The sequence below is a fragment of the Phyllostomus discolor genome, chromosome 8, assembly GCF_004126475.2.
Source record: "Phyllostomus discolor isolate MPI-MPIP mPhyDis1 chromosome 8, mPhyDis1.pri.v3, whole genome shotgun sequence".
Taxonomy (NCBI): domain Eukaryota; kingdom Metazoa; phylum Chordata; class Mammalia; order Chiroptera; family Phyllostomidae; genus Phyllostomus; species Phyllostomus discolor.
The window spans coordinates 79,305,884-79,325,757 of record NC_040910.2 but is presented as its reverse complement, the minus strand read 5'-3'; the positions used below and the strand labels follow the sequence as shown (position 1 = coordinate 79,325,757).

Here is a 19,874-nt window from a genome sequence, read left to right as displayed (position 1 = left end):
TTGCCCTCATTTCTGCCACAATTGCCTTTACCATGTGCTGGGGCACTGTGCTGGATGTTGGGAATTAAGCCTGGGCTGGTGAAGGAGAGTCACCAAAACAGTCACAACAGGTGGGGTAGGCAGCACAGAGGCACAAACAGTGTCAGAGTCCAGGACAGGGAGTAAGAAACTGACTTCCTCTGCCGTCAAGCCCCCCCCCCCCCCCCCCCCCCGCCCCGTTATTCGCCAGGGCCTACCCTTGAGGGAGATGGAGAAAGTAAGAGAATGAAGCCTTGTCTGTCCCCCACACCCACCCCTCAGGCCGTAAGCCAGGGAACAAGCAGTCCAGCGCCCAGCATATTTGGGGAAGGGAGAAAAGGGAGGGCAGCCAACTCTGGCCCTGGAGGCAGCGGAAGGGGTGAGTGGCATATGCCCAGGCTGCAGGGGGGTGGGCCAAGCCACTTCTCCCCTGACCTTTTCCATCCCCTCTCACCCAAGAAACAAGATTCAGTGAGCCTGAAGATATACATTAAATATACTTTATTTAAATAGCATTAAACGTGGCTGGCTCTATGCCAATTGGTCCTGGTGTTGGGGCAAGGAAATATTGCAGGTAAAGAGGGGTAAAACAGATCCAGCTTTTAGTTTCTCAGCTCAGAAATTCCAGCAGTCCCTGTAGCTCCTTGCAACTCCTCACAACCTCTGGGATGGACAGCAGAGTCTGGGAAGAGAGACAGAAAAGGCAGCTCAGAGTCACAGCCCCAGGAAGTACCCACTGAATTAGAGGGGAGAAACCGGAAGCCACAGCCACACAGAAGCCTGCAACAGTGAGCCAGACCCAGCTGCCAGCAGTCTGTGAACCAGAGCTATGTTCATCAGTATTTCCTGGGTCCAGGCCTTATACCAGGTGCCTTAGTTCAAGTCCCTCCCTCCTTTACCTCATAAATATGCTGAACAATGTCATCTAATTTCTTTAACTCCTTGTCAGAGCGCCGAAGATTCTCTTCCAGGATGTTTCTCTACAAGGCAAATAAGTTGCATAAGTCATATGGTTAAAAGAACAGTATAGCTTGTGGGGAAAGTAAACTACAGTAGGGCACTTGCTAGTGGTAGTGAGAACTGGCCCACCAATGGCAATGGGAATTCTTACGTGGCTCTGGAACTTGACCATGAGTTTTGTCTTCTCATTTTTCATCTCCAGGAACATCACCCTTAGTTTGTCTACCTGCAGATATGTTCGGATCAGTAGGGGCACAGCCTACAGCTCCCACCAGCTGCCCAGCTCCTGTGTTATCTCTTAGTCACCTCCTGGGAGAGCCACACTTTCTCCTGGATCCAGTTAGTGGCCATGGGCTGACAGTTGGGGTCCAGCTGGCCTGCCAGAGTCTCTTGGAGCACCTTGGTCTCTGTCTCTGCACGCCGAAGTGAGCGAGTAAGCTGAGTCACCTCCTCTCTAAGACTCTGGGGATGAGAGTGGAGAGGTATTCAGTAGCCCCCAAAGGTCCTCTCCATCATACTTATCCCATGCTGTGGACAAGGTAGACCAGCAGATCCAATTCCCATATATGAGATCCTGGCTACGGTAACACATAAGGCAGAGGGTCAGGCATCGTGATGAACATACAATGAGCTCGCCACTCTTGTCAATCTGCTCTAGAATCTTCTCGTTCTGCTGCTGTATCACTTCCTGGAGCTCCTTTTCATTCTGTGAGGGAAACGGAGGTAAGAAGGCACTGAGAGAGCCAGCTTCTCTGTAGCCTTTGCCAGGAGATAGGATTTAGCACCTGACCCATGCTCAGCCCAGGTTGCTACCAACTGATAACACTCTTCTTCCTCTAGGGCTAAGTCAGGCTAGGAATATCCCAGTGTTGAAAGAGCTCTGCTAAGAGTTCCTGACTTCTAGGTCGGCCTGGGAGATGTCAGCCCATAGCTGATTCCCAAACATGCAAAATATCTGACCCCACAAAGGGCAAAACTAGGGCAGTGGTTGGAAAATCCCTACACCCAGATTCCTGGAGAGATGGAGAGACAATGGTCCCAGTGGGCCAGTACTTCTGCCCCAGTTCTTCATCGCCCCACTTCTAGGCCCCTCCTTCACCTTGTAGCGCAAGCACAAGGCCTGGTTCAGCTTCTCTATGTCTGCCTCCTTTGCCTTCTGGGCTTCCTGATGCTCTTCTTCCTGGGCTTGCAGCCTAGCCTGCAGATCACAACTAGGGGAGAGAAGAGTTCAGCATTATTCCTGTCTCTCAGGAGCTAGGCCCTTGATATAAGGGGCTCTCTCACCAAGACTGCACTCAACTCACATCTTTTGCTGCAGAGCCCTGACAGCTTCTTCTTTAGACTCTTGCAGCAGGGAACACAGGCTCTGAAGCTCCAGAGTCATAGTACTCATTTCTTCCAGGCTCTTCTCCATGCCTGGGATCTCTGAAAGAGAAAGTCCTGATAGAGGTAGAGCCCTCTAGCTCTGGAAGGAAGGAGTGTGTAGTCATTATTTCCACAACTCTTATCCATGTTCCCTACCCATAGGATTTGAGTGTCCTGAACACTGCAGGTCCCAAAAGACAGAAATAAAATGAGCCCAAGTAGAATTGAGGTTTTTAGAGCAAAGCACTTTTCACTGCTTTAGTTAACTTTATCATCACTACAAGATCTAGAAATGAGGCAGGATCCCTGGAGCCCATCCTAACCTGTAGGCTGAAGGGAAACCATTGATGCAACTCGGGTGAAAGCACTCTTGTCACTTCCAAGCAAGGATACAGGAGCTGATTCTGACTCTAAAACAAAAACAAACCATGGCAGAGGACCCCTCTGGTGACCCAGTCAGGGTCTGCCATAATGGAAGCCTAGGAGAGATAGGTCTGGCAGTGGGCATCTTTAACAGCTGAAGATATCAGCAGGGTAATGATTTTCCCACCCCTAAACTCCAGGGCCTTTAACCTTTGTCTGCCGTTACTGTCAAGATGTTTCCCAAGAAGGTGCTGTCAGAGGGCGGAGGGTGTTCCTGAGCAGAGACACAGGCTGTGTTTTTTAGGAGGATCTCCGGCTCAGCCTAAAAGCAAATGAGAACAAATCATCAGCTGCTTTTCAGGCTTAGTGATCTCCCTGAATGTTGTTCTATTACCTCTCTTCTCTATCGTTAACTTCTCCCTTATCTCCTTTTCCTGAACTTAATTTTCTCTCACTAAAGCAACAACAATTTTTTTAAAAACCTCTTCTTACCTTAAATCCCCTTTTACCTACAGCCTTTTTTCTTTCCCTTCAATTACAAAGAAAGACCTACATTTCTTGTCTAAAATTCTCACCACCTGTTAACTCCCCAGCCCATTATACTCAGGCTTCTGCAACACTAATCCACCAAAATTCTGTTATTTGGGTCAATGGCATCCTTACTTTCAAATGCAATGGACATTTTTCAGCTCTTATTTTAACTGACCTATCTGATAATCAATGACGATGTTCTTTAGAAACTTTTCTTATCTTCTGGGACTTGACTCTCTCTCCTTCATAGGTAGGCCTTATACCTTTCTGGTTATTTCTTCTCTACCCACAGGTCCTTAATTGTTGGGGTCCTTTGGGTTAAGCCTTGGCCCTCTTTACCCTCTAATCCACAGGTGGCAAACACAAGGCCCGCAGGCCGAATCCAGCCCTCCATCTTGTTTTATCCAGCCTGGCAGCTTGTTTCTACCTGGCAGCACCAAGCTCTCGCATAACTGTTAAGAAGTAGTTACATTTATACAGTCCTAAAATCACATTCGGCCCTTGGAAGACAACTGTGAGCCTGATGTGGTCCCTAGTGAAAATGAATTTGACACCCCTGCTCTAATCCTTTCCCTAGGTGGCCTCACCTCAGGAGCGCCATAAAAATATCCACTTCTACGTGGATAACCCTTCACTCTGTCTTAACTGGAATTTTTTCCCCAATCACCAGACCTAGAGGCTCAACTGCCTGTGAAAAATCTACCAGAATGTACCATTTCGCCTGAAATTTAGTATTCATAAAGCTGAGCTCACCATTTTCCCTGTCCCACTCCACCAAAAATCTGTTCAAGGGGGCTGCTAATTACTGTCAGCAGCTCAAATCTGATCTGTTACCTGTTTTTGTAAATAAAGTTTTATTAGGCTACAGCCACATCCATTCATTTACATACTATCTATGGCTGCTCTTGAGCTTCAAAGGCAAAGTTGAGTAGTTAAGACAGAGGCCACATAGCTCACAAAGCTGAAAATATTTATAACATTTCACGTTATAGGAAGTTTGCTAACCCCAATTCTAGAAGTGTGACCATCTTTCCAGCAATCTAGAGATCATCATTCATTCTTCCACCTTACTCCTACATCAACTTGGTCACAAGGTTCTATTACTTCTGCTTCCTAAATGTGTATTAGATTCATCCAAACCACTACCTCCTCTCTGCCCTGTCTATAATTGCCATTAGTTCTGGCCTTCAAAATCTGGCCTCCTACCTCCTTCTCCAGCCTTGTCTGCTTGTCATCCTCACCCCAAAAATACTTGCACTCTAATTATAAAGAGCTATTTCCCAGTCCCCAAACTTGCCACATTCCATAGGAGCAAGGCCTTGCCTTGTTCACCTAAAGTCCCAGCACCTCACCCAGACCATGTTACAAGGTAGACACTACAAAAAGTAGGCACAGTGCCTCTATGACTTTCAATACACTGTTCCCTCTGCCTTGTGGGCCTTGCTGTGTACTCACTCCTGACAAACTTCTAAGCTTTAAGACTGCCCAAGTGTCATCTGCTTTGAAAAGACATCCTAACTCTCAAAGTCACAACTGATGCTCCTTTCTCTGTGCTTCTGCAGTGGTCATCCATGCAGACTTCTATCATGATCACAAATCAGGATGACAAGTTTACACATTCCTGTCTTCCATGTAAGACTATGGATTCTTTTTTTTTTTTTTTTTTGCATTTCTTGTGCTCAGCACATACTAGGGAAGAGGGTCAGATCATAAGCACTTTCATAGTTCAGGATCCTGGTGGTATAAGCTAATTAACTCTGTATTCTGAAAGATATCAACTATTTATTATTTAGGGTGCACTGCAAGAAAGCCAAGAAGCAAACTAAATTTCTGCTTTCTTTTAAACACACAGTCAGTCTAGTTGCAGAGATCAGACATCCAAGAAAAATTCAGAGAAATTCAAGAGATTGCTGAGTCTATGTAATCTGGGAACACTTCAAAGAAGGTGAACTACAGAGTATTTTAATAGGAAGGGAAAAGGTGTTAATGGAGATGGGACATTTGTGTAATGTATAGGCAGCTTAGTCTAGCTGCAATAAAGGGTTCATAATAGGGAGGTAGGAGACAATGAAAGAAAAGTTTGAACCCTGGATATGTAGCTCAGTTGGTTAGAGCAGGGGTCCTCAACCTCTGGGCCGTGGACCAGTACTGGTATGGGCCTGTTAGGAACCGGGTCACACAGCAGGAGATGAGCTTGACTGTAATGTGCTTGAATTGTCCTGAAACCATTCCCCCCAGCATGGTCTGTGGAAAAACTGTCTTCCACAAAACCAGTCCCTGGTGCCAAATGGCTTGGGGACTGATGGGTTAGAGCATCATCCCAATATTCCAATGTTGTAGGTTCAATGCCCGGTGAGGGCACACACAAGGGAATGCATAAATAAGTGGAAAAACAAATCAATGTTTCTCTTTGTCTCTCTCTTTCTTCCTCTCTCTAAAAAAAAAAAAACAATAAATTTTTTTTAACAAGGTAAGAAATGTTTGAGTGACAGGTCAAAGAGGTCCTGTAGAAAGTCACTGAAAGCCACAGAGATGGAACAAGAATAGCATTTTAGGAAAACCATTCTACTCAATAAAGATATAATTGCAAAAATCTCAGTAAACTAGGAATAGAGACCATCCTCAACTTGATAAAGAATATTCACAAAAACCCTACAGCTAACATCATACTTAATGGTGCAAAACTCGAAGCTTTCCCTCTAAGATCAGGTACAAAGCAAGGATGTCCCCTCTCGCCACTCCTTTTCAACATCGTAGTGAAAGCTCTAACTAATGCAGTAAGACAAGAAAAGGAAATAAGATATATACAGATTGGGAAGAAAGGAATGGAACCATCTTTGTTCGAAGATACAATTAGAAGGAAAGAGAAGGAACACCCAGATCCTTACCTTCTCTTTTAGTTTTGTCTGTAGGAAGAGGGTCAGGCTCTGTAGTTGCTTAGTCAGCACCCTTAGCTCCTGGGCACACTGGCGCCTGTTCTCCAGTTCTTTCTCCTCGTTCTCTGCTATAGTGCTAGCCAGTTTAGCCCTAAAATAAGGAAGGAACAGAGAGATTATGTTACCTTCTCTGAACTCCTCTCCCAAATCCCACATAGAGCTGCATTCAAAGAGGGAAATAAGGCTCTTAGACCCCGTCACAATTCCATTCCTGGAGTCTTGAGCTTCTAACAGAGTTCCTGGGAAAGATAAGCACTTAGAGGGAAAGCACAGAAAGGCAGAGATCTTACTTCAAGTTCTCTACAGTGTCCTTGAGATCCTCACACTGCAGGCTGCGCTCCCGGAGCACTTCCAGTGTGGTTTTCAACTGACACTCAACCTGGCCCAGTTCCAAGTGAGCTACCTGATTCTCTTGGTCTGCAAACTGGAGAGACAGGAGAAGGAAGAAAGGAAAGGAATGGGAAAGGGGTGAGGGTGGGGAGATGATTCTAAGTGGGAAATGTTAGAGACCTGGTAACAGAGACTTTTCCTAGTCCAGTCTCAAACCTCAACTCAATACCCTCAGGTAAGAGTCTCACTCCTGCCAGCTCCCCTGCCCAACTTTACCTCCAGGGTCTCCTTCAGGTCCTGCACCTCCTTGGCCAGGACAGCATGTTGTTTCTGCAGCTCTGCTTGCATGTGTTTCAGTGCCATCTCTTCCTTTTTCCATCTGCCAGAGACATTAGATCCCATTGGTCCTGTATCTTGTGAACCTACTGACACAATAACCTGACAGGAACTCACTGAGTAGCCTGCTCTTCATTGCTCTGGGTAAGCTGACAGAGCAACTCATCCTTCGTGGCCAGGTCCTGGGCACAGTGGGCATGCTGACTCTGTAGTTCTTTTAGCTGACTCTGCATGCTGGCCAGAATCTGCAGCTGAGCCCGGAGATCTAAACCAAAAGTATCCTAATGACACCATGTGGCCACCAGGCCAGAACCTCCACACTTGTGCTCTAAACAAGTGTTGTAGAGCATTTTCTTGTTCTATTGCCACACCCCAAACCTTAGCAGGGCACAAATGCTTGCATGCATGCACACTCACCTGTTGCTAGGCGACTGTTTTCCAGCTCCAGTTGTTCTATTTGGCCTTTGCAGTCCTCTAACTGGGTAGAGACTTGTTCTAGCTCCCTGAAAACCTAGGAAGAAAAGACAGTTTTCCTCACACAGTTCCCCCTGAATCAAGAGTCCCAGGACTTGGTCCAGCTTCTTTTTCTGGACAGAACAGCAAACTACCTTGATTCTGGGCAGCAATGCTGCAGCAAATAAGGCTGATCCTCAGGAAAAAGTGGAAATAGGAGAAAAGTTGCTGAAGAAGATGCTGAAGGGCAAAGGAAACAACTGGGCCCAAAGCCATCTTACAGGGAAGGGACCTGGATGGTCTCCAAACCCACAAGGTAGAAAGAAGACAGGTCTAGGGTAAGAGGCTAATGATACCACTCATCTGAAAGGCCTTCTGTAGAGAAGGGGGAGGAAACCAGGCCTAAGCAGTTGCCACTCCTGGTTTGTACCTGCTGCTTTTCCTCAATTGCTGCATCACGTTCCTGTAGGGTCTGCCGGCTCTTGGCTGTGAGTTTCTCTGTGAGTTGTTGAGACCGGCTCAGCAAAGCTGTCCATGTTATATACTACCAGGAGAAGCAAGTGGGTCAGTCAAGCACTCATAAGGCAGGGTTCCTAACGGGGATGGCTGTGAGTAAAGGAGTGGTATAATGGCCCCAAATACTCACATCCAGTTGCATGGATGTCCAATCCTGTTGCAAGATTGAAGTAAGACTCACTGCCTGCTGAGCCAACTCTTCTTGCTCAGTATGAAGACCTACCTACACAAGAAGAAGTGTCTATGGAAGGGGCCCCCTTCCTCTGGATGCAACAGAGTGGGGGTAGATGACCATCTTCCCATGTATCAGCATGGATCTCAATAAAGAAAATCTCCTCAAATTACCAGTTGGGTCTGGGTTTCCTTCAAGAGTCCTCTGAATTCCCCCATGGATGCCAGGTCCTGTTCCAGCTGGCTGATGCGCTGACTGGCATGTGCACAGAAAGCCTCTAGCACTGTTTCTGCCTGTTTAAGGAAGAGGTTTCGAGGGCACACCCAGTGGACAGAGGAGGGAAACAGCACAAAAATCCATACTATCTGCTACAATGTTAGTTTAATTCATTGTTCCCCAGGGCAGGCAATTCTGAGACCACCCATCTCTGTATCAAGTGAATTTGAGTTCCTGCAGAAACCCTGAGGAAGAAACCACTCACATCCAGGAACAAAAGCCTGACATCTTACCGCATCCTTGCCTCTGAGAGCCATTTCCTCTCTGTGCTTTGCCTCCTCCCTTTCTGTTTTAAGGCTCTGGAGCCTTGCCCTCAATTTCTTCAACATATCACAACAGCAGGAGACCAAGGTTTCTGTGCGCTGAGACTAAAAAATAAAAATCAGATGTGTGTCTGGTTCCTTCTTTTGGCTTTCAGTTCCACCAGAGGCCTCTGCCTTAATCTACATGCTGCTTACCTCCTGACTCACAGTAGTTCTATCTTCCTCTAAGTGCAACACAGATAGGTGAAGCAAGGACACCAGCTCTTTAGAGACCAGCACCCATGATTGCTGTAGAGGGAGAGATGGTTAGGCTAGATCAAATAAAGTCACTAAGCAGGAAATAAAATAATCAGGGACACTGGTAAGGAAAGCCACTGACCCCAATTTTCCCAATTTTGAGGTCCAATAAGATGTTCTTAACAAAGGTTTGAAGACTTCCCTCCCTTCACTACCAACCACTGAGTACCACCATCGACTAACCACCCAGGATTCTCCATTCTTGATTTTTGCAGAAGACCCAGTGATGGAATAAGGTCAATCAACACTCACCATAACATTCCTGGCCTGCTGCAGAGTCTGTCCAATCTCTCGGGTCCTTTGAAGATGCTGAGGTTTCTTAGTTACCTAGCCAGAGAAACGGCACTGTTCCTTTTGCCCAGGCAGCAAGCACCACAAGTACCTCATTTCCCACCCACCCACCAAGATACAAGAGCCTTCCCTATTAAAAACAGGAGCAACCTGTGGCTGGCATGGCTCAGTGGATTGAGCACTGGCCTGAGAACCAAAGGGTTACCAGTTTGATTCCCAGTCAGGGCACATGCCTGGGTTGCAGGCCAGGTTGGGCCCCTAGTGGGGGTCATGTAAGAGGCAACCACACATCGATGTTTCTCTCCCTCTCTCTTTCCCTTCCCCTCTCTCTAAAAATAAATAAATAAAATATTTTTTAAAAAAGCAGGAGTAAGATCATAGCTTGATGAAGCCAAGTCAGAAAAAATTCCAGATTAGTAAAAATTTCCTTTTTAAAATATCCTTTTTTTCTACTTATAAGGATAGTGTTTACTGTAACATTTTGGAAATACAGAAGTGATTAAAATGGAAAAAGAAATCATTACCAATTTTATCACCTAGAGCAGTGATTTTTAACCAACAGTATCACACCTATTTCAAGAGATTTCCATTTACCTCCACACTGAGATTTTGCTATCAGGATTTGCTGTAACTGGTGAGTATATTATACTTCTCAGCTGCCCAGGGTGGGAGGATGGAGGGAGGTGTACACTAGTGATTGCAAAGAAATTACCATATTCAGTCCATTTTAAGATGATTATATTTTTAAATTTTTAACACCACCAAAATTGGGATGCATCTTAATATTGTGTCAGATTTGATGAAAGATAGTAATGCTTAAGAAAAACCACAATTGAGATTATATATATTTATATTTGGGTTCCTGCTTTTATTACTTAATTTCATTATATTAATGTTATTTTTTTTCTTTTTCTTTTTTAGAAAGAGAGGGAGAGAGAAACATCAATGGCTGGGGGCCGTGGCCTGCAACCCAGGCATGTGTCCTAACTAGGAATCGAACCTGTGATGCTTTGGTTCGCAGCCCGTGCTCAATCCACGGAGCTACGCCAGCCAGGGCTCATTATACTAATGTTATTTAACCCTGAATTTATATTTGCTCTTATTTTAATAGCCTGAAACTGGGATATCTGCTTTAGGGGGAACCTATCAAAGTGGAGCACCATCCATTTTTAACTTCTGCTGATAATTTACCTCACCTCAAAGCCTCTCAGAGGTTATCTGAACTCCGACTTCTTTTCTTTAAAAACGTTGAACGCATGTTAAACTTATTTTCCCATGTTAAGAATTCTTCATACTTTTAAATAACTATAAAATATCCCATCCTATAGATATACCATTATTTTTTATATTTCTCCTTATTTTTAATATATTTTTTAAAGATTTTATTTTTAGAGAGAGGGGAAGGGAGGGAGAAAGAGGAGGGGAGAAACATCAGTGTGTGCAATTGGTTGCCTCTCACACGCCCCCAACTGGGGACACCACCCATGACCCAGGCATGTGCCCTGACTGGGAATCCAACCTGCAACCTTTTGGTTCACAGGCTGGTGCTCAATCCACTGAGCCACACTAGCCAGGGCTCATTATTTTTGTTTCAAAGTTACCATCTTTATGCTAATTTTTTTCCCCTTAGGATATATCCCTAGAAGTGAAGTTACTGGGTCAAAAAGCTTGAACTGAGCCCTGGCTGGTGTAGCTCAATAGATTCAGCACAGGCTGTGAACCAAAGGGTCGCCGGTTCAATTCCCAGTCAGGGCACATGCCTGGGTTGCCAGCCAGGTCCCCAGTGGGGGCCACTTGAGAGGCAACCATACATTATTATTTCTCTCCCTCTCTCTTTCCCTTCCCCTCTCTCTAAAAATAAATAAACAAAATCTTTTAAAAAAAGAAAGAAAAAAAAAAAGTTGCAGAACATGGTTTAAAAAAAAAAGCTTGAACTGCTTTAAGAGTCTTACTCAAATGTCCTTCAAAAAAGGTTGAACCCAAAAGGTTGTGGGTTCAATTCCCAGTCAGGTCACATGCCTAGGTTGAAGGTTTGGTCCCCAGTCGAGGCATGTGCAAGAGGCAACCAGTGGATGTTTCTTTCCCTCCCTGCCGCTTTCTCTGAAATCGATAAGCATGTCCTTGGGTAAGGATTAAAAAGAAAAGTTGAACCACCTTATATTCTACTGTCAGTAGGACAATGCTTACCATCATTATCTATTTTATTCTTGCTATTTTATCAGAAAAAATAGCATTATTGTTTCAATTTTCATTTCTCTGATCATCAGTAATGGTAAACTTCTCAAATATTTATTAGTCATTTTTATTTCCTTATTCTCTGTTATCTTGGGGTAGACAAAAATCTTAGTGTGCTATATAGAGTAGACACATATGATCTCAAAGGCAGCAGAGCTACGGAAAGACTGAAGTTCTGAGAGAAAAGCAGGGAGCCTTCAGTACTGCTGAAAGGCAGCCATCATCTGTGAAAAAAACTGACTGCTGGAGCAGCAGTACTGAGTCACAATGTCACAACAGTCATGATGTTACAGCAGTCTGGATTTAAGGGGGCAGATCTCTTGGAGTTCATCACTCCCTTCTCCAGCAAAGCAGTGATCACTCCCTCCTATGTCGTGCAGTAAGGCACGGAGTACCCCATGAGCCCTGCTAGGCACACACGCTGTGCAGAGCTGGGCAGTCAGGCAGGTGATGAGATTAGTGTGAAGGAGGAAGCCAAGCGGCAAGGACTTGGCACCGTGAGGGGAATGGCTGAAGGTGCTGTCATTTCTCCTCTTTGGTTCTGCTTCAATGGCCTCCGAAGGGATTTGGCAAGCTTCAAGGGAAGAGGTACAAGGCCGACTAGAGGATAGGAAATGAGGTCAAGGACAAGAGAAAAGGATACAAAAATAAGAAAACACAGGAGAGAAATTGAGCAGCTAAAGGAACAATAAGCCTATGGTTTACAGGATTTGGGCAAACGATAAAGTCATTATTTGAGGATATTTTCAACACAAAGTCTTTGGGCATTTGGAGAACATCTCTTCTTAGCAGCAGCCACCTATTAACCTCACCAGCCATGATACTGAGGCTCTCAACTCCTTCCCCTGACACCATCCCTTTCCCTCCTCAGCCTGTGTCATCACAGCTAGATCCTCTACAATTCTTTCCCTCTCATATCTCTCATATCTGCTGTAATAATTTTGAAAGACTGAGTGCCCTCAAGTTTAAATTGTTATAAGCTGTAATTTCTACCATATTAAAAGTATTGACAGTTTGAAAAAGAACTGTTAAATCACTCAAATATAATCCACTGATATAAATACATACATCATAATGACTTAATGCCTATCTTATACCTTTAAAAATACATGAACAACTTCTTTAACAGTCAGAAATTTTCTATCATTTTTTCTTCTTGAACCTGTACTTCTAATGCTCACAGAATTTTATCCTAATGTATTTTTATACTTTAAAGTCCGTTATTAACCAATATATCTACAACAAAAGTTCATCTAAATTTAAATTAAAAATTTTTTTAATTCCTCTGACCACAAACTTTTACATGAAAAAATTTCTTTTGGATAGAGAAATATTTTTAATAACTGTATACTAATTACTGTAATGTTATAATTTTAATAAAATCACAAACATACCTTATAAAATTTGATTGGTAATCACCTATTAATGAAATGGATGGAGCTTTCTTCCCCCTATTAGTTCATGTGCCTGTGGGTTACTATAATTCCTACAATCAGACATGGTTCAGCAACAATTCTATACCTACTTTCAATCCTTCTAGATGTGAGCACTGAGAAATCTTCACATAAATAATGGGAGTAAGGAAGAGTGAAAGAAGGCAAGAAGGGCACAACATCCAATTCTAAGAGCTCCTTCAGAGATATATGCCAAAAATCTCATAGTGAACTCTCATCGAAAATGTTTAATGATCCACTAAAATAATTAAAAGTTTTCCTTCAATTTTGTTTAAAGTGTGCAAAAATTATAGGTTATATGATTATTATAGTCATTCACTTTCTTAGCATGTACACAAATATTTTCTATTATTTGATTGCTATCCCTTGACAATCTAAGATTCAGGATAGGCAGTAAATACGGGTGTCTTTCATCAAGTGGGCAAGGGCAACTGAGAATAGGGAAGTAGGAAAGCAAAAAAAAAATTGCAAAGTACATTTGGAAGGTGAAGATCTAGAAACCAATTCCTTTAGGACTTTTCTTGCTTACATTTCCTTGGAAAGTCTTGATGTACCCAAGGGGTATAGTGAGTACCCACAGCTTTAAGGAATTTTCCAGATTCACAGCTTTTACATATTCTAAGGATGAACCTGTGGCTAAGGAATCTCCTTCACCCTCTGGCAGTTTATCAGCTTAATTTCTGAGGAAGAGGGCCCACTGGAATCTTCCACACTTTGGGAGTAACCCTCTTACCCCACTGAGAGAGGTGTCAGTTTTGTCAGTCTGTGTGCTACCGTCCTGAACTTCTGGGTGACGGGTAGTTAGCTGGTTCCTCCAATTCCGCAGCTGGCGGGAGAGTCCCTCCAGAATGACAAGAGAGTTCATCAGGGTATCTTCTAGGTCATGTCGAGATAAGGCAGTCAGATCTGGATGATGTCTACAGCAGAAACAGAACATGAGAAAGCAGGGGGAGGGATGGGAGTGGCAGGTCCAGGTTAAGCCCGGGAGACACAAGGATATAGGGACACTTACCCTGATAGGAGATGCTCCCCCTCAGAAGTACTGTCCTTGGTGCCCACCAGGCCTATCTGGGATGTGTTTGTACTCTTTTCCTGTGGTGGTGCTGGGGGAGTAAACCAAGTCCCCACCGAGCAAGTAGAGAAAGGAGTAGTGCCAGCTGCAGCATCCCGAAGCACAGAGGGAAAGGATAAGCTCTGGCGGAGATTTTCCAACATGACTGAGGTATTTAAACCTTTTTCCAGCCAGGCCAGTGGGGACATCCAAAGCTCTGTATCAGGGATGAGAATCCTACCAGCATCTTCTACTGCTGGGCCTGGAGCTGCCTGGGACTCCATTTCTCCTGGATTTGGGGTCAGGCATGTGGGTGGAAAATCTTCCATCTTGGAGACAAGTGCTTTATCTCCCAACTCAGCCTCCTCAGGGAATGTGGAAAAGCTAATTTCTCTTTCCTCAATAACTCTGTGCTCTACTATTTCAATTTCCTCCCCTGAGTCCACATGACTGACAGGGAGATCTGCTGCTAAGGAAGTTGAAGAGGGAAGACAGAGCATGGAGGAAGGCAAGAAGGCATTACTTTCAGAAGACACTAAGTCCTCAGGCACAGCCTCAGTTCTACTGTGTGTCAGGCTTTCCTTGGAGCACTGTAGCTGTTGCTCAGAACAAGGATCTGATGGACACCCCAAGAGATGGGATAGAGGATCGTGAAATGCAAGTATCTCAAGCACAGCAGGAACAACTTCTGAAAAGGTATCTTCCATGCAGGGTTCCAACTCCTTTCTCAGCAGATTGCCTGGCCTCAAAGGCTCACCTAGAGAGAAACTATTTGTCTCTGCCATGGTATTCAAATGGGCCTCAAGTGTAATGTCTTGTTGCTGCCCTCCTGGAGAGGATACACAGACTGTGGTTTTAACCACATTGTTGTCCAGTGGGTCTACTGCTTTCTCAGATGTTTTGGGAGTAGAGTTGTTTTGGGGAATCAGATTTGGGGGCTGCTCATCTGATTCACGTTGACAAGTTTCTAGCCACTTTGAGGGATGGATGAACTGTTCTGATGGGGAGTCTGTCATCTTAGCATTTTCAAAATCCACTGAAGATGAGTTATTGTTGCCCTCCTGCCAAAGGAAACAAAAGTAGTTGATTAAGGCAGTCAATTACAGTTCCTGACATAAAATGATGGATACTGGATACTGTCCAAACTCAAGAAAAGAAGAGTTCTCATTTTCTCTGCTTAGATAAGACTTTGGCTAAGCCTTGCTGCTCATTACAGAGACCCAATAGCAGGGAAAGAAAAGCTAGAAGCCATTTTGGGTCCTTCCAAGTGAACCCACCTACAATATAAACAAGGCTGAGATAATTTATCTATACCACAGGGAGAGGGTAACTTGAAAGTGAGCCCACTCTTCTTCAATTCTAACTCCAGCTCACTTCAAGGGGGAACAGCAGGAGGGGTCTCTAGGTTCAAGCTATGTTAGAATCTAGAGTTGGTACAAGATTTTCTTCCTTCCAGAACAGATGAGAAATTGGAAACCAGCATTAGAGAGTACTTGGCCCACAGAGATCCATGGATCCTAAGGGGAAAGGGAAACGTCAACTTGTGCCAGTAACCTACTCTCCCTGAACCCCAAGAGCTAAAGGTATGCTGAACACATGGGTTGACCATTTAACCCTTGGACTTGAAGGGCTCTAGCCTTTGTAGGAGAGGAGAATAAAGGGCAGAGAGACTTCCACCTGGTGCACTAATAAGAGATTGGCAAGCTCCCTTCTGCTGGTTCATGGGAACAAGGATCACCGTACCTTCTACCACTTGCAGGGTTGCTGGTCCTGAGACTCAATGAACAAAAAAAAGGAAAATATGAATGTACTTAAGTGGATGCAGTAGTAAGAGAAAGAACAAATCCTAACAGGGTTAGAAAAAGTAGACACCAACAAAATACTGCTGATGAAAGAAGCAGATGACAATTTTAACCAAAAAAATAAATGAGTATGTAAAAAAGATCAAGTACAACACACAGACACACAAAGACTTTCTGGTAATAATAAATATTACTGTTAAACAAAAAAAAATGTAGTGAAAAGAACTGTAAGAGGATGGTCTGAGTTGAGACTTGAATTACTAGCCTTGAATTACTAGCTGAGAGAATTGGAATATAAATCCAATAAACCTAACATGTGGCCCTGGTTTGAGTGGCTCAGTGGATTCAGTGCCGGCCTGCGAACTAAAAGGTCACTGGTTAGATTCCCAGTCAGGGCACATACGTGCCTTGGTGGCGGACCACATCCCCAGTTGGGGTTGTGCGAGAAGCAACTGATAGATGTATCTATCACACATCAATGTTTCTCTCCCTCTCTCTCTCTCCCTTGCCCTTTCTCCAAAAATAAATCAATAAAATCTAAAAAGAAAAGAAAACAAAAATAATCACACAGACTACAATCTGAAATTACTATTAAAAACAAAACAAAACCAAACCTAACATTTGAACAAAACAAGTTCCAGGAGGAAAGAGAACACATACAGATGAGACACTGATTAACAAATACAGGGTGGGGCTAAAGTAGATTTACAGTGGTTCTATGGAAAATAATACCATAATTAATAAATAATAATACAAGAATAAATTGTGTTTTGTGTACTCACAACAGTAAACCTACTTTTGCCCCACCCTGTATTAGGAGAAAATTTCTCTAAGGTAAAGACCTGAGTTTGCATACTGAAATGGCCCACCATTTCTAAACAGGATTAACAAGAAAAAATACAAAAAAAGATAAAACTTCTGAGCTACAAGGAAGACAAAACTATTTTAGAAGTTTCAGACAGAAAGACAAATTATTAAAAAAAGAAAAAGAAAAAAAGAATCAGACTTACAGGAAAAGTCTAAAAAGGACTTCTGATAGTCTGCAAATGTCCTATTTACTGACCTGAGTATTGGTTACAATGATGGGTGCTTTATACAAGTGCATTAAGCTGTATGTTTAATGTACTTTCACATATTTTAACTTTTAAAAGTTTTTCTTTAAAGATTCATTCATCATTTATAAATGTTCTGGTATGCATTCTTTATAGCAAAGTGTTACGACATCACATCTTATTTATTTTAGCAAATCAATATATTTTCTGTACTTAATTATAAAAAGCTTTTGAAATTTACTTGCAAATACACTTTTTCCACTTGGCACTATGATTTGTTAGCTGAATATATAATATCACCTTATCCTAAGGCTGTCCACATACTTAATTTCCTTAAGTATTCATTTTAAGTAAAGCACTCATTATATAGGAATTTGTATTTTGGGGGTCTATCTACAAAGAAAAATTAGGAAATACCGTATCATAAGATGTTCCTAGAAGTCTTAATTGTATTTTTTTAAACTGTTAATATTAGACTTGTGTGAATGGAAGTAATTAAGGTATATCATTACTGTAGTTTAAAAGTTGTACATGATAAGACATACTTTGTTTTTCCTATATGCTTTTACTGAATGATCTATTCCCCATCCTACGGCAAGCATGAATAAAATTAGGTTAACTGTAAAAAAAGCTTTTTTTTCTTTCAAAGTACTAAAGGAAAAGTAGAAAATAAATGAGATAGCAAGGAGCTACCAGGCAAAGCAAAAAGAGAGCACAGGCTGCAATAACATCAGAAAATATAGAATGTAAGGTTATAGCCCTGGCTGGTGTAGTTCAGTGGACTGAGTGCTGGCCTGCAAACCAAAGGGTCACTGCTTTGATTCTCAGTCAGGGCAAATGCCTGAGTTACAGGCCAGGTCCCCAGTGGGGGCCATGTGAGGGGCAACCACACATTGGTGTTTCTCTCCCTGCCTTTCTCCTTCCCTTCCCCTCTCTCTAAAAAAATAAACAAATAAAATCTTTAAAAGAAAAAAAAATGTAAGGTTATAGCACTATTATGTTAGGAGATATAACTGTATATGATATAAAAACATAAATCAGTCAATACTAAATGGCCCAGAAGCTAAACATACAAACTAAAAACATGTATTTTTTTAGGGGAAGGAGAAAGAGAGGGAGAGAAACATTAATGTGTGGTTGCTTCTCACATGTCCCCCATTGGGGACCTGGCCTGCAACCCAGGCATGTGCCCTGACTGGGAATTGAACCAGCCACTCTTTGGTTCACAGCCCGCTCTCAATCCACTGAGCTATACCAGCCAGGCCAAGCTAAAGACTTTTAGATGCAAAAGTACACCTTAAAGTTCTTGCTTCATTTATCAAGTGCCTATTTATCCCATTAAAAAATGTCTTAAGTAGAAAATATTTGCATATCATAAAACTGATAAGGGATTAATATCCAGAGTATATAAAGAACTCCTAAAAACTGAACAACAAAAAACCCAAACAAATCAACTTGAAAATGGGCAAAGGACTAGCCCTGGCTGGGTAGCTCAATTGGTTAGATGCCATCCTGATACACCAAGGTTGCAGGTTCAATTCCCAGTCAGGGCACATACAACAATTAACCAATGGTGTGGCTCAGTGGGTTGAGCGCTGCCCTGCAGATGGATGAAAAGGTTGCTGGTTTGATTCCAGGTGGGGACACATGCCTGGGTTGCAGGCCAGGTCCCTAGTTGTGGGTGTGAGAAAGGGAACCGATCAATGTTTCTCTCTCACATTGATATACCTCTCCCTCTCTTTCGCCCTCCCTTCTCCCTCTCTAAAAATAAATAAATAAAATCTTTTTTAAAATAAAAATAATTTATAAAAAAAGACTGCTACCCTCATAACATCTGTTACTTAGGCTGTCATCTGTTTTTACATATTCTTTCTTCCCCTAACCTATTTTATTTATATCCCATCACCTTCCAAAAATAATTCAGACTGAATGAAAAAAAATAGATTGATAGGTCATTTGATAGGGTTTATGAAATACAAAATCATGATCAAAAAAGAAAAAGCAAATCTTCCTATTTCAAAGAGTACCGTAGCTATATCTAATGATCAGATTTGATTCCAAGCTTTCTGAAGCCACAGAAAGAGGGAAAACATGGCAAACTACATAGTTTTCATTATCAGAAAGAGAAAGGAATAGAATGGATGGATACAGGGTGGGGCAAAAGTAGGTTTACGGTTGTGAGCATGAGAAACAGAGATTATTCTTGTATTATTTATTGATTGTATTATTTTCCATAGAATGACTGTAAACCTACCTTTGCTCCACCCTGGACTGCCTCACTCTGGCAGCTGTCTGACCTCTACATAAGTGAGCCCATGTTAGAGGGAGACTACTAATCAAAGTAATATTATAGAATTTCTCTCTAGTTTCGTAAAGATTGAACAGGGAAGGAGGTAATAAAATCCTACAGCTAAATAGAGGTACAGGTTCTCAGTGGATTTCCTTTAACCACCCTAGGGCACCTCTCTGTTGGCCTGAATAGCTGTAAATGGATGTCACTAAGGTAGAAAACTTCATTATCGTTATTAATTACGTTCTAGCTGTGGCCCTCAGTTCCTCTGAGCCCTCGTCCTCGGCAAACAGCCCAGCGGAGAAACTGTCCAGGTGAAGCTCACCTGCAGCCCCAGTTTGCACAGTGATGGTGGGGTCAGCGAGTAGCATGTCTGGGGCCTTTTTCCAGAGCCAGTGAGGGCACCGGGCTGCAGGTTTAGTTCTTGGAGAGGAGTTCTCATAGCTGGTTTTCCCTGAAAAAGAAAGGAGAATGTGAGGCAGCCTAGACTCTCAGCCCGCCCCTCCTCCTAAGAAGCTTAGGACGCAAGAGGCTCCTACCCTAGTCGCGCCGCGCGGAAGCGCCAAGACCAACAAAACCTTCCACACGCCTCCGCCCCCGCCCCCAAGCTCCACTCAGTTGTCTTTCTCCCTGTGGCTCTCCCGCTCACCGGTTGGGGAGAAGGCGACAATTTTTTGGCCCGCCACATCTTCCACACAGAACGCAGAACGATCACCTCGCAGACCTAAGAGGTGACGGCTACTTCACCCGCCGTCTACGTTTAAAACTGCGCCACCCTTCCGGATTGGCTGCGGAACTGCAGTGCGTCAGGCAGGCGCGTACGCTCTAGGATTTAGACCAGTGGGCAGCGGGGACGGGCCAGCCCGGGCCACGCCCCTCCTGG

At 43.3% G+C, this 19,874-nt stretch overlaps 1 protein-coding gene across 1 annotated transcript; it reads right to left on the bottom strand.

Moving 5' to 3' along the window:
* Positions 1–502: 502 nt before the first annotated feature.
* On the bottom strand, positions 503–19,795 carry SPAG5 (sperm associated antigen 5). Its single transcript, XM_028520517.2, has 24 exons — positions 19,641–19,795; positions 19,317–19,445; positions 13,809–14,908; positions 13,530–13,713; positions 9,069–9,143; positions 8,715–8,807; positions 8,490–8,624; positions 8,154–8,273; positions 7,939–8,031; positions 7,723–7,836; positions 7,257–7,350; positions 6,957–7,104; positions 6,780–6,882; positions 6,464–6,597; positions 6,126–6,264; positions 2,917–3,028; positions 2,667–2,753; positions 2,283–2,403; positions 2,078–2,189; positions 1,604–1,684; positions 1,285–1,440; positions 1,130–1,204; positions 918–998; positions 503–700 (listed from the first exon to the last, which is right to left on the bottom strand). Exons 1-24 carry the CDS (start codon positions 19,677–19,679, stop codon positions 629–631), a joined length of 3,597 nt encoding a protein of 1,198 aa, XP_028376318.1. The 5' UTR covers positions 19,680–19,795; the 3' UTR covers positions 503–628.
* Positions 19,796–19,874: the final 79 nt, after the last annotated feature.

Bases quoted from the DNA above. Each gene is read 5' to 3' on its own strand.
- SPAG5 (XM_028520517.2), bottom strand. From the start codon at position 19,679: ATGTGGCGGGCCAAAAAATTGTCGCCTTCTCCCCAACCG. The intron at 8,032-8,153 runs GTAATTTGAGGA...CTTCTTGTGTAG, and splicing joins AGGAAACCCAGACCCAACTG to GTAGGTCTTCATACTGAGCA. The intron at 1,441-1,603 runs GTATGTTCATCA...TCTCATCCCCAG, and splicing joins ACAAGAGTGGCGAGCTCATT to AGTCTTAGAGAGGAGGTGAC.